The 14,448-nt window shown below is 41.6% G+C and overlaps 1 protein-coding gene across 2 annotated transcripts in view; it reads left to right on the top strand.

The window, feature by feature from the left end:
* The window catches only part of RPN2 (ribophorin II), a 61,460-nt gene that overhangs the window by 35,965 nt on the left and 11,047 nt on the right, over positions 1–14,448 (top strand). For both annotated transcript variants that reach the window (XM_030309649.2, XM_030309648.2), the window contains exons 10-12: positions 9,394–9,485; positions 11,115–11,229; positions 13,970–14,164. In XM_030309649.2, coding sequence (XP_030165509.1) covers positions 9,394–9,485; positions 11,115–11,229; positions 13,970–14,164 — 402 coding nt within the window. The remainder of the gene's footprint in view (positions 1–9,393; positions 9,486–11,114; positions 11,230–13,969; positions 14,165–14,448) is intronic.

The raw sequence follows: 14,448 nt of genomic DNA, 5'->3' as shown, positions 1-14,448 counted from the left end.
CCTTCCTTTTATGAATGAAGTAGATTTTATTAATTCATTTTCCTATTGGACATTTAGATTTCACCATTACAGTGCTACTGTGAACATCTTGGTATGTTTCCTTGTGCACATTTTGTTTATTTATCTGGAGTGAAGTCATAGAGTGTGTTTGTCTTCCAGCTTTATTAAATATTGCCAAATTGCTCTTTTCTTCATATTCTTACCAATATTTGGTATTATGAATTTTTGATAATCTGATGGCTATGAAATGGTGTCTTGTGTGTTGTTTTTTAAGGTTTTATTTATTTTTTTTAGTAATCCCTACACCCATCATGGGGCTTGAACTCATGACCCTGAGATCAAGAGTTGTATGCTTTTGTGACTGAGCCAGCTGGGTGCCCCAAAATGGTTTCTATGGTTTCTTGTTTTAATGTTTTTCCTTGGTTACTAGTGAGATTGAGCATTTTTTTCTTGTGTTTATTGGCCTTTTAGTTTTCCTCTTCTGTGAATTGTTGTCTGTTTTGTCTGTTTTTCTTTTGGTTTGTTAGTCTTTTTATTATTGAATTTTAGGAGCTATTTATATTCTGGAAAGTAAGCTTTACTTATAAGCATCAGATGTCTTCCCCAGTGTTATCTTTATGGCATCTTTTGATGCACAAAAGTTATTTTCAGTGAAGCCTAATTTAAAAGCCTTTTTGCTTATGTTGTTTATGCTTTTTGTGTCTTTAAAAAACTCCAAGGTCAAAAAGATAATCTGCAATATTTTCTTCCACAAATTTTTAAGTTTTTTCCCCCTTATATTTAGGACTTCAATCTACTTAAAGTTTATTTTTGTTGCTGTAGTATTTTATATCCTATCTATAATTGTTCTTATTGTATTCTATTACCGTTGTTTGCTTATACGTTTGCTTTTTCATTGGGCTGAGAACTCCCTGTGAGAGGAAACCAAATCTTATTTTTTGAGTGCTTATTCTCCATTTCCGACCATTCGAGAAGAAAAGGATGGAGTGATATAAAAATATTTCCTTACATTCCTGGGCCCTTAAAACTATGGTAACTCATCTTCAAAGGGTTAGCTTTTCATTCTATACAAAGTAGCTTGGCCTTTTTTTTTTTTTTTTTTTTTTTTTTGGTGACAGCTTTCTTGAGGATATAATTCACATATCTAATAAAGTATTTATAATTCAGTGTTTTTAGTATATTTACAGATATTTATTTATTTATATTTACACCACTTTCAAATTCCAGAACACTTTTGTCACCCCAGAAAGCAGTCCTGTGTCTATAGTAGATATTCCTTATTCTACAGGAATAGATCTTCTAGTCCTAACAACTACTACTTTTGTCTCCATGGTTTGCTTATTTGGGACATTTCATATAAATGGAATCATACAATATATAGCTGTTTGTGTCTGGCCTTTTTAATTAGCATATTTTTCAGGTTAATTCATGTTGTAGCATGTATGAGTACTTTATTCCTTTTATGGCTGAGTAATATTCCATTGTATGGATATACCACATTTTGTTTATCCGTTCAACAGTGGATGGACATTTGGAGCTTTTCCACTTTTTTGGCTTTTTAAAATAATGTTGCTATAAACATTCATGTACACATTTTTGTTTGAACATCTGTTTTCAGTTCTTTGAGGTATATGCCTACGAATGGAATATTAGGTCATATGATAAACTCTATGTTTAACTTTTTGAGGAACTGACAAACTTTTTCAAAGAAGCTGCACTATTTTACATTTCTACTAGTAATGTATAAGGATTCCAATTTCTCTGCATCCTAACCAACACTTGTTATTATCTGTCTTTTCATCCTGGCATTCCTAAGTGGGTATGAAGTGGTATCTCACTGAGATTTTGGTTTGCATTTCCCTGATGGTTAATGATATTGAGCAGCTTTTTCATGTGCTTATTGGCCATTTGTATATCTTCTTTGGAGAAATGTCTGTACAGATGACCCTTTGCCCATTAAAAAGAAATTGTTTTTTGTCTTTTTATTTCTTCCGTCCCAATCTATATACCTCTTATTTCCTCTTCTTGATACATTATTATCTTTTTATATATTCTTGAGGTTTTTTTTGTATGTATATATATTTTTTTATTTTAAGAGAGGGAGGGGGACCATATGTATGTGCATCCCCGCAGGAGAGCAGGGGATGGGCAGAGAGAATCACAAGCAGGCTTCACACTGTCAACACATAGCCTGACACAGGGCTCAATCTCACAAACCGTGAGATCATGACCTAAGCCAAAATTAAGAGTTGGATGCTCGGGGCACCTGGGTGGTGCAGTCGGTTAAGCGTCCGACTTCAGCCAGGTCACGATCTCGCGGTCCGTGAGTTCGAGCCCCGCGTCGGGCTCTGGGCTGATGGCTCAGAGCCTGGAGCCTGTTTCCAATTCTGTGTCTCCCTCTCTCTCTGCCCCTCCCCCGTTCATGCTCTGTCTCTCTCTGTCCCAAAAATAAATAAACGTTGAAAAAAAAAAAAAAGAGTTGGATGCTCAACTGACTGAGCCACCCAGGGGCCCATATATTCTTGAATTTTAAGAGTTCTTTTTATACTATGGATACAAGTCCCTTGTCAAATACATGATTTGCAAATATTTTCTCACAGTCTGTAGGTTTTTTCCCTTTGTTGATTTTGGATTTTGAAGCAAAAAATGTTTTAATTTTGATGAGGTTCAGTTTCTTTATTTTTCTTTCACTGCTTCTGCTTTGAGTGTCATATCTAAGAAACCATTGCCTAATCCAAGGTTATGAAGATTACTCCTCTTATAGCTTTAACTCTAACATTTAGGTGTCTGATTAATTTTGACTTAGTTTTTGTATATGGTGTGAGGTAGGGGTCCAGCTTCCTTCTTTTGCATGTGGAAATCCTAGCACCATTTGTTGAAGACCATTCTTTCCCTATTGAATTGTCTTGGCACACTTGTATCTTGCCATCAAAAATCAGTTGACCATACAGGCAAGGGTTAATACCTAGTGTTGCAGTCGTATTCCATTAATCAATATTTTTATTTTTATACCAATGCTATGCTGTCTTGGTTACTTAACAGCTTGGCTTTTTGTAACATCAAATCTGGCATTTGTCCAAGTGTTTCTGTGATTGTTGGAAAAATTATTTAAGTGCAAAATAGCAGAAATGGCTAATAGCTGTTACTCATGCAATGATAATAAGCCCCAACTGAGGCCATTGCCGTCCTTTTCCTTCCTGGTGATGGAGTGAGCATTAAAAAATCTCTCCTTCAGGGGCGCCTGGGTGGCGCAGTCGGTTGAGCGTCCGACTTCAGCCAGGTCACGATCTCGCGGTCCGTGAGTTCGAGCCCCGCGTCAGGCTCTGGGCGGATGGCTCGGAGCCTGGAGCCTGTTTCGATTCTGTGTCTCCCTCTCTCTCTGCCCCTCCCCCGTTCATGCTCTGTCTCTCTCTGTCCCAAAAATAAATAAAAACGTTGAAAAAAAAAATTAAAAAAAAAAAAAATCTCTCCTTCATTATGTTAGAGCTTTATGCATGCATATGTACGTGTGTGTGTGTCTGTGCGCGTGTGTGTGCGTTCTGACCTCTGTCACATACGCAACTTTACTTTGTAATTTCAGTAATAGTCACACTTAGAACCTCAGAGCGGGTCAGCAGGTCCTGTTTCCTCTCCTGAGAGATGCTTGACATTGGTCAGAGTGCATTAACGGTGGTTTGGTGTGGAAGGCCTGTAATAGCCCTCATTGACATTGGACTTGCTGTCAGGGAAACATGGGTTTTAGAAGCTGTCATTAGCATTAATTGCCCCTAATGCACCATCATTTTTGACAGTAATGAGCTAAACAAGGGGGTTATTACTCTCAGCAGAAAGACTACATTTCCTGGCGTTAAAACATTTTTTGAGGTGTATGTGGCATGCAGTACAGGCAAAGAAAAGACTAGCATGATTCAATGTAAAGCAGGCTTAGCTGCATTTAAAGTGGCTAAACAAGTCCCTTTCCTATTATAAAAACTAATCTTGAAGTGTTAGTTTGAAGGAAGAAGCAGCTAACCCACAGGGATCTTACTCAATTCTTTACAACATGGCTTTGAAAAAAGTTACGATAATTTTTATTTCTCAATTTGCTTTAAAAGAGTAGTATAAAAACGCTTTTCTTTTCAGTGTTTCCAGAGACTCATTTGTATTAAGATTTTAGGAGCAGAAGGACTTGTTTTAAACTGTTCCCTATTTAAGAACAGCCCTGCAGTGTTTCTCTGCAACAAAGAAACCTTTAACTTAGGGAGCCTTTTAGAATTAGGGCTGAGAGCAAACCCAAAATGACTTGAGTTCACTGCAATCTGCCCTTTTGTCATCCATGTGTGCGTATTGTCTGGGAATGCTTATAATGTCTTTAAAACACACAGTTGAATCTTGATTAGCGGGCCTTAGTGACCATGTTACTGTTGAAAGTTTGTAGTCAAGGTTCTAAGGAAAAAGCTAAAAGTTGATGACTTTTCTATCACTATAATTAGGATACATTGAGGAGCCTTACATAAATCTTTAAACATCTGTCTCTATGTATCCATCTGCTGAAAGAAGAATGATTATTTTTTTAAGTTTATTTATTTATTTTGAGAGAGAGAGGGAAAGAGAGAGAATCCCAAGCATACTCCACACCTTTGGCATGAAGCCCCATGTGGGGCTTGAACTCACTAACTGTGAGATCATGACCTGAGCCAAAACCAAGAGTCAGATTTTTAACTGACTGAGCACCCCCCAGGCACCCTGGAAGAATGGTTATTTTTGCATTTCTCTTTATTGGGTGGTGCTTTTCAATACAAAATGTTTATAAAGAAAAAAGTATATGGCACACAGTCTCATTGCTGAGATAATCTCTATTTTTTTCAAAAAAGGAGTAAAATATGCATGTAGTTAAAAAAAATTCAAAGTGCAAATGAATTTTGTAAAAGTATATAATGAAATGTAAGAGCTTTCTCTCATCCCTTCCATCCAGTTCCTCTCCTCAGAGGAATCCATTTCTAACAGTTAATTATTGTACATTTTAAGAAAAAGAAGGATACAAAATTAATGAATGAATGTATGTTTATCCTTTCTTGTTTACATAAAAGGGATTACTCTAGGGGGGCCTGGGTGGCTCAGTTCGTTGAGCATCTGACTTCAGCCCAGGTCGTGATCTCACAGATCGTGGGTTCGAGCCCTGCGTTGGACTCTGTGCTGACAGCTCGGAGCCTGGAGCCTGCTTCAGATTCTGTGTCTCCCCCCTCTCTGCCTCTCCCCTGCTTGCATTCTCTCTCTCTCTCTCCCTTCTCTCTCTCTCTCTCCCTTCTCTCTCTCTCTCTCCCCACCTCTCTCTCTCCTTCTGTCTCAAAAAATAAATAAAAACATTTAAATTTAAAAAAAAAAAAAAAAAAAGGATTGGGGCGCCTGGGTGGCGCAGTCGGTTAAGCGTCCGACTTCAGCCAGGTCACGATCTCGCGGTCCGTGAGTTCGAGCCCCGCGTCAGGCTCTGGGCTGATGCCTCAGAGCCTGGAGCCTGTTTCTGATTCTGTGTCTCCCTCTCTCTCTGCCCCTCCCCCGTTCATGCTCTGTCTCTCTCTGTCCCAAAAATAAATAAACGTTGAAAAAAAAATAAATAAATAAAAATTAAAAAAAAAAGGATTATTCTAAAAACAGCTGTATTCTTTGCTCTTGTCATAAAATAGAGACTCCCAGCTTTCCCCTCAGGGATCTTTTTAACTTGATGACCTCCTCCCAACCCTCCACCATTCCTCTGCCATAATTCACCCAGTTGCCTAGACTCCATGACAGTGATGTTAAATATAATTATGTCAATGGATGTACTCAAAAATAGGTGATAATATCTCTTTATCTGTTTATAGACATCTACCTTGTCCTTTGTAATTGTTCCATGGTAATTCATAGTGTACACGTACCATTAGTCATGTAACCATCTCCTGTTTATGGAAATTTAGGTGGGACGATGATTTTAAGATCACATTTACAAATTAAATGGGTGAGCCCTTGAGGGAATGAGTCACAGAAGTAAGGAAAGAATTATCTGGGTAGTGTTGATGGGTAGGTTGCAGAGTGGTTAACTATGAAGAGGGATTGTTTTTATAGCATGGAATATTGCTAAACTCCTACCTCTCCCCAAACTGGAGGACTTCTGAGCCGTTGTGCTACACATTCTCTCGCTCCCCAACCAAGCAAGGGCTACCCCCAGGCCAGCTTAGGTCACAGTTATTTCTCCTGTGCTTTCATAGCACTTTGTACATCCCTCCATTAAAGCAGCAGCCTGGTTTGTTAACATTTAGCTTTACATTTATGCTTCTCTTTAGGACAAGAAGTGCATCTTGCCATCTCTGTATATCCTCTGCACCTGTGTGCTCCAATTGTGCTAGGGGGATGTAGGCAAAGTGATCTTAGTGGGAGGTATCTTGCTAAACAGCAGTAGTCTAATCACAGCTCTTTGGCTACTTTTCTGCTTAAGCCTTCCACTCCAGTTTTTCTTCAAATGGTCCCAGTGCCTCTCCACATTGAGTTTCATGTGGTTCCAAGCCCTATGTGAGTTGCGAAGCTGTTTGCTCAGCGCAGAGCCCAAAGAGCCAAAGGAGAGGCTCCCAACTCTTTCCTTGGGGATTTATTCAACTCGAAGGCCATCTGTTTCCCTTCCCTACCACTGTCATTCACCCAGTTGCCTAACCTCAGTGACAGGCAGCGAGGCTGAGTATAATTCTACCAATAGGTGGCTATGTATTTAGGAGTAGGAGGTAAGACTATCCTTACAGGTTGTGTAATAAATCTTGTACATTCAGTTTTTTGTTGTTTTTTTAAAATTTTTTTTTAATATTCTTGAGAGAGAGAGCACACAAGCAGGGGAGGGGCAGAGAGAGAGACAGAGACAGAGACAGAATCCCAAGCAGGCTCCAGGCTCCAAGCTGTCAGCACAGATCCCAACTCGGGCTCGAACCCATGAACTGTGAGATCATGACCAAGCCGAAGTTGACACTTAACCAACTGAGCCACCCAGGCGCCCCTTGTTTTTTAAGTAAAACATAATAGCCCTATTCAATCTGATAATTGAGGCTGTTGTCACAAAATAGTTATTATGGAGGTAGGAGAGAAGGCTGTTACATTACTTGATAGCTGTCTTTATCCCTTTTTAATTTTTCTTCTTTGTCCTCAATTTGAGGTTGTTACACCTTGATAGTGCATTTTAGCAAAATGCTAAAGCCATTCTTCAATTATTTGCCCAGCCCTCTATCTCTGTTCCTTGATCCTGACTTAGACTATAAACCAGTGGATTTGGCAAGGATTTCCTTAAGCATTACTTTCAAGCTTAGCAAATATTTGCAAGTCTTATAGATATGTTTGCATATAAAAAGTACCTTGGGTTTTTATAATTTGCACATTAAAACTTGGACTTATTTATTTTTATTATTTTGGTTTACAGTTTTTATTATTTAAAAATTTTTTTAATGTTTATTTAATTTTGAGAGAGAGAGACAGAGCACAGCAGGGGAGGGGCAGAGAGAGAGAGGGAGACACAGAATCCGAAGTAGGTTCCAGGCTCTGAGCTGTCAGCACAGAGCCCTACGTGGGGCCCGAACTCACCAACTGGGAGATCATGACCTGAGCTGAAATCAGCCACTTAACCAACTGAGCCACCCGGGCACCCCAAAACTTGGACTTTAAAAAATTTCCCATGAATAGACTTTCAGAATGTTTTCTGCCTATTGGAATTTTACACTTTAAGTCTAACTTTTAAAAAGTTTGTGTTTATTGTGTTTATTGTGTTATCTAGCTCCTCTTTGTGAAAATATTTACAAGGAATATATAGAATTCAAACCCTAAGAGTCAAGATGGGCTGGTTTGTGCTTCTGCCAGACTCCAAGTCTCAGTAGCTTAAAATAACAAAAGTTTCTTTTTTGCCCATGCTAGGTATCTTAGCATATCAACTGGAGGCTCAGCTTCATGCTGTCCTTCGGCTGGGACTCAGACTGAAGGAGCTGGCCTCTCTCTGCATTGTCTGTGTCCAGGCAGAGGAGGGGAGAGAATCACACACTGACTCTTAAAGCTTCCATTTGGGGGCTCACATTTCATTGGCCAAAGCTAGTCATGTGGCCACACCTGATTCCAGGGAAACAGGGAAGCACATCCCTACCATGTGTGCAGAAGTGCCTGGTGAATGGTGCAGATGTCTGCCATGCTTCTTACATCTTCATGGACAGACTTAAAATACTGCTTGGTGCAGAGTAAGTTGTTGCTGGGAAGTTGGATAACCAGGTGCCTAAGAGTATGGACACTGAATCAGAATGCCTGAGCTTGAATACTGGCTCTGTCACTTACTAGCCATCAAAACTTGAGCTAGTGGCTTTATCTTTTTAATCTTTAATTTCCTTATCTGAAATAGCACTACCTTAGAGAATTGTTGTGAGGATTACATGAAATTGTCGTTTTAAAGTCAGTGTCTTTCACAAAGCAAACAATAGCTGTCATTAGAATCAAGCACTTGTTGATTCAAATTATTTGAAGGTTACTGCTTACAAATTTTCCCCCTTATGTATTTTAATTTCTTTTTTTTTAAGTTTATTTATTTATTTGTGTGTGAGAGAAAGAGCATGAGCAGGGGAGGGGGAGAGAGAGAGAAAGAGAGAGAGAGAAAACCCCAAACAGGCCCCATACTGTCATTGCAGAGCCCATGCAGGGCCCAAACTCACAAACCGTGAGATCATGACCTGAGCTGAAATAGAGTCGGACACTTAACCAACCGAGCCATCCAGGCACCCCTTCATATCCTTTTTTTAATGTTTATTTATTTTTGAATGAGAGAGAGAGAGCACACGAGCAGGAGAGGGGCAGAGAAAGGAGACAAAGAATCTTAACTAAGCAGGCCCTATGCCGTCAGCACAGAGCCTGATGTGGGGCTCGAACTCACAAACCGTGAGATCACGACCTGAGCCAAAGTTTCAACTGAGCCACCCAGGTGCCCCTCCCCCTTATTTATTTTAAAGGACACGTGAAAAATCCTACTTTGTTTTCTTCTTTTAGTATATACCATCCAACCAATGCCAAAGAAGAGAAGAAGGGATAAGAATCAAGGAGTTGCTTTTTTTGTTTGTTTTTAGTTTATTTATTTATTTTGAAAGAGAAAACGAGTCTCATGAATTGTGAGATCATGACCTGAGCCAAAATCAAGTCAGACGCTCAACCTAGTGAGCCACCCCGGGAGCCCCACGGAGTTGCTTTTAAGCCTTGAGATTGAAGAGCTGGAAATCCTACCTGGCCGAGTCAGCTTTATTAAAATCATTGAAGACTCCTGTCCTAGGATCTTTTCATGCCTTTGCTCACCTTTATGAGGAAAATTTGGGTATGCCTGTAATTCTTGATGTATCAGCTGACTTGGTGATTTTCTTCTGTGTTTCACTCTAGCTCAGAGTTAAGATCTCCACTGAAGTTGGCATCACGAACGTTGATCTCTCCACTGTGGATAAGGATCAGAGCATCGCACCCAAAACCACCCGGTAGGTGGGGTACCTTCTGGGCACCGGGGAAGTCTAGGCTTGAGCTGAGAGGAGCACGCCCAGGCACTGATCCCCTCTGGATGCCATTTCTGGGTCAGCAATAATCCAGCTTGCACTTTAAATTAAAGAGGCTTCAATTTTGCTGGCACCGTGCCACACAGCATCCAAGCAGATTTGGGGTTGTCTCTACCAGCAGTTAGTCCACAATGGGATAGGGAGCATCTGAGTCTGAATCAACTATGTCACCAAGTATATTATTTAGTTCGGATGACTTTTTCTTAAAAAAGGCAAGACTTTCTCAACGAAGGAAGCAGTGTGTTTATATTTTGGTAATTTATCTTCATAGTCCTGAATCGGCTTTTAGTGGCCTCATGCCTACTCCCTTCGGCTCACAGTGGGTCTGAAATTGGTTGGAAGCCTCAGAGGTCCTTAGAATGGAGATGGCAGATACCTAGCACTGGGGCTGTGAATTCCTTTCTCAAGTTTGTGGAAGGCATCACTAATCAGTCATAGCTTTTGTTCCTGTTGAACTCAGAATCTTTTCTAACACAACCTTCAAGGTCATCATTGGCAGTTGATCAGAGCAGGCTGGGCACTATATGAATCCTGTCAGCCCTCTTCCAGATTCTTGTTTTGGGGGGGCCCATCTAGACCTCTGGGTATAGTTTGGACCTCAACTTGACTGGGTGGCTATAGCTGCTAGAGAAAGTAGGTGAACCCTCAAGGCTGTTATGAAGACAGGAGATGTTAACCAGGGCCTAGAAGCTAAACATTCACTCCTTTTAAGTCATGTGAAAAGGCTGGGCTTTCTGCTTCTGGCTTAGTTATTTTCATAGTGACACTGGAGATGAGAGCCCTGTTGAGAGTCCGTGGAAATAATGTAAGAGTGCCTTGCAAAGTTTAATACTCTATACAGATGAAGAGTTGGTATTCCTCACACGTAAATATAAAGCCTAAGTATAAAATATAGTCAGGTGTGAGCTTTATAACCATTTGGCTTGTTTTTTCCCATGGCCATCTTACCGCATCCCAGGAGATGGCTGGGAAAAGAATAGTTTTCTCACCAAGTCTGCCTTTTGAGAAAATAACTCTTTAAAACCCAACTTGAGGCAGAAAAGTAAATTGAAACTGTATCCATGAAAAAATACAGCATTAAAAAAAGAAAAAGTGATAAGTACCCGTCTTTCCTTTGCATCTCCTACCCCCTCATCTTCCAACCATGCACCCACATGCTGCTGACATCAATCCTGTGATTATTTCTCCTTGCCCGCTTGCCAGCCCAACTCTCTATTCCCCCCTGTAGCTGCAGAGGGACACGTGAGCCCCACTGGTACCTGACTTGGTTGAGCTGACATCCTTAGGTCCTTGAAGTGACAGCCTGGAGCGTCTGTGCATAGCATTTCCCCAGACCCCAATGAGAGTTTATCCTGTGCTTTTCTCAGTCCTGGCTCTCCTAGTCCGGTTTGCCCTCTGGCCACAGACAACTGTACTCCTGTCTGTCTGCAGCAGGGAAGTTTTCCAGTGGGGAGAGGGAGGATTAGGCAGTGAAGTTCAGTTTGTCTTTTTTATTCTGTTCTCAGAGACCTGCAGATCCTCTCCGAAGATTTACTGTATACATGTCTCTTTCAGGGTGACCTACCCAGCAAAAGCCAAGGGCACATTCATCGCGGACAGCCACCAGAACTTTGCTTTGTTCTTCCAGTTGGTAGATGTGAACACTGGTGCTGAACTCACCCCTCACCAGGTCAGGAAAAAGCCCAGGTTTTCCTCCTGGCCTGTAGCCTTACCATGCGCTAGAGTGTACGGCATGGTGTATAAAGTCCACACTCCCTTTCAGGTCTTCACTCTGGACCCTGATGGACTGGCACATTTTCCCACATGGCACTGTCCCCACTCATACTGGTTGTAACTCTGAACGTGGCAGACACAGTTCTTTTTATTTTTATTTTTATATTTTTCAATGTTTATTTATTATTGAGAGACAGAGAGACACAGAGCATGAGCAGGGGAGGGGTAGAGAGAGGGGGAGACATAGAATCCAAAGTAGGCTCCAGGCTCTGAGCTGTCAGCACAGAGCCCGACACTGGGCTCGAACCCACAAACTGGGAGATCATGACCTGAGCCAAAGTCAATTGCTTAACCAACTGAGCCACCCAGGTGCCCCGACACAGTTGTTTTTAAAAGAATAAATTTAAGGCAGATTAGCGCTTAATTGAGGTTTTTTCCTTTCTGAGGAAAAAAAAAACAACAAAACAGATTGAAATAATTTTGAAAAAGGAAAACCTAGGTAGGCCCAAAGGGTTTTGTTCTGACCACAGCAGAGTTCCTCTTTTTAGGAATCTGAAGAATAGCCCTTTTTAACTCATGCTTAATTTGTATTAGAAAACAATAGCCTTCATTTTTGTTTTCCATATATAAAATCATGAGAATTATTATTTAGAAGATTTTCAGGGGCGCCTGGGTGACTCAGTCAGTTAAGCATCTGACTTCAGCTCAGGTCATGATCTCCCGGTTCGTGGGTTCAAGCCTCGTGTAGGGCTCTGTGCTGACAGCTTATAGCCTGGGAGCCTGCTTCGGATTCTGTGTCTCCCTCTCTCTCTGCCCTTACCTGCTGCTTGTGCTCTCTCTCTTTCTCTCTCTCTCTCAAAAATAAATAAACATTTAAAAAAATTTTTTTTTCAAACCATATACCCTTTCCCCAGAGAATCTGATGTGGCTCCTTATCCTCTCAGACACCTTCTCCCCTGCCCCTATCATCCCCCTAGATTGAGAATAACTGCTCTTGGGCCTTCCCCATCCATGATAGTATTATAATGGGAAATTCCAGTAAATACTTTACTGAAAGAAAACAACATGGGACATAGGGGCCTTGGTTGAGATGTTTTGTGGGGATAGTTTAGCAAGAGCTGGCGGAGTCGAGTTTGTGCCGAGGGACAGCTTCAGAGCAGATGACTGAGGTGAGTGGATTTACTTGGAAACCTTCCTGCTTTCTGCTTCTTGTAGCTACAACTGCTGCACATGTGGCCAGGCTCCAGAGTGGCTGCCCCCAAGACCGCCACCCCTGGCACTTCTCTGCTCCTCTCCCCTCCACCCCCATGCTTCAGAGAGCTCGGTCAGGATACTTAGCCATGGCTAACTGACTTTAAGCACTTCAGCCTCTCAACATTTCCCAGCTCCTTTTCCGAATGACGTTTGCCAACCAAACAGCACAAGGGAAGAAAGAATATGAAGAGAAGAGATAATAAGATTAAACTGGTGGGATTAGGGCTGAGGCAGGGAATTAGTGAGGGAGTGTAACTTTAACTGAATACTTGTCTCATTTAAGATTCTGCTTTGGAACCGTGACATAGAGAACCCCCCCAGGTAGAGATGGCGATGTGCAGGTGAACCTGGCTGCCACGTGCCCTTGGCTGTCACAGGAGGAAGGTCGGGCCTAAATCCCATTCTTGGCCAAGACTGCTGTAGTCAGGATACTTCACATCTCTGGACCTTTTCTCTAAATACTTTGATGGTGGTTCCTCGTTGCCCAGATGCAGAATGACAAATGAGATTTACATTTTTTTCTGGGTGCCAGGGCTGAATTGCGTAACATGGCAACTCATTTAATCCTTGGAACCTTCCAGCCTTGTTCAGTTCTTTATTTTGAAACACCTGAAAGGAAAGCTCAGAATGGATGTTAAGTTTGCTGCAGTTCTAATATGCAGAAACCTTAGTTTCTTGTGCCATTGGGGGGATAAGGACTCGTACCATCACATTGGTGACAGTATCAGCTACTATTTGTCAACTAGCTAGCATATACCAGGTCTTGTGCTAAATGCTTTGCATTTATCATTGTGAATCTTTGCACAGGTACACCACATATAGAGGTTAATCGTTCTCTCATAAAGATGAGGAAATCAAGGCCTGAGGGGGTGAAGTGACCTGCTCACCTAAAAAGTAGTGGAATCAAATGTGTCTGTCTTCAGAGCCTGGGCTTTCTCTGTGACACCAGGCTGCTCTGCTTGGTTAGAACTCTGCCTTGCTATCAATCCTCAAGCCTCTTCTACTAAATCTTTAGCTAGAGGCACTAGGAAATTGAAAATGGGCCTCTTACAGTTCCACCTCATTTCCCTTCTTTTCACCCTCTGGTGAAGAAGTTAATTGGGCAGCAAAGTGGCCAAAAGGCTGGCAGGAAGAAGAAACTGTAGTAGCAGCAAAGGGCTTAAATCTTCCACAAACTGGGCATTCAGCCTCCGTGTAGTTGCGAATTGGCTGGACCCCTAAGTTAAATATCTTAGACTAACAAAAAGTGATCTCTAATCTCTGAGCTGGGAACCAGAGTGGGATGGCCACTCCTTCCTCGCTCCTAGGCAGGTCTGGCACATCCCAGAGCTTCCACTGTGACAAAAGAGCCAATAGTCTGCTGCCTTGTTGATTTGGTGTTGGGTATGGAGGGAACTTTGAAATTATCAGATGAAAGGTTTTATTATTATTGTTCTACCCAGACATTTGTCCGACTCCATAACCAGAAGACTGGCCAGGAAGTAGTGTTTGTTGCTGAGCCAGACAGCAAGAACGTGTACAAGTTTGAACTGGATACTTCTGAGAGAAAGATCGAATTTGACTCTGCATCCGGCACCTATACTCTCTATTTGATCATCGGAGATGCCACTTTGAAGAACCCAATCCTTTGGAATGTGGTATGCCCTAATGCACCTTGACCTAGGCAAGAGTGGCTGTGCCACAGTCAGACAGAGACTGCTCTTTTTCAGGAACATGGCCTCTTTACCCTGGCCTTGCCTGTGCAGGGCAATAAATAGGCATGGTGAGGTGAGGGGCCGTGTGCTGTCTTCCATTAGTAGTCCTAGGGGTATGCACATGGCCTGGCACATCGTAGGTGCTGGATAAATAGTGACTGAGTGAATGAATGAAGCATGAATTTGCCCTCGTGGGTCCTAGCAAATTTCTATAAAAGTTCCACTCG

The sequence above is a fragment of the Lynx canadensis genome, chromosome A3 (assembly GCF_007474595.2).
Source record: "Lynx canadensis isolate LIC74 chromosome A3, mLynCan4.pri.v2, whole genome shotgun sequence".
NCBI lineage: Eukaryota > Metazoa > Chordata > Mammalia > Carnivora > Felidae > Lynx > Lynx canadensis.
This window is presented reverse-complemented; position numbering and strand designations above follow the sequence as displayed.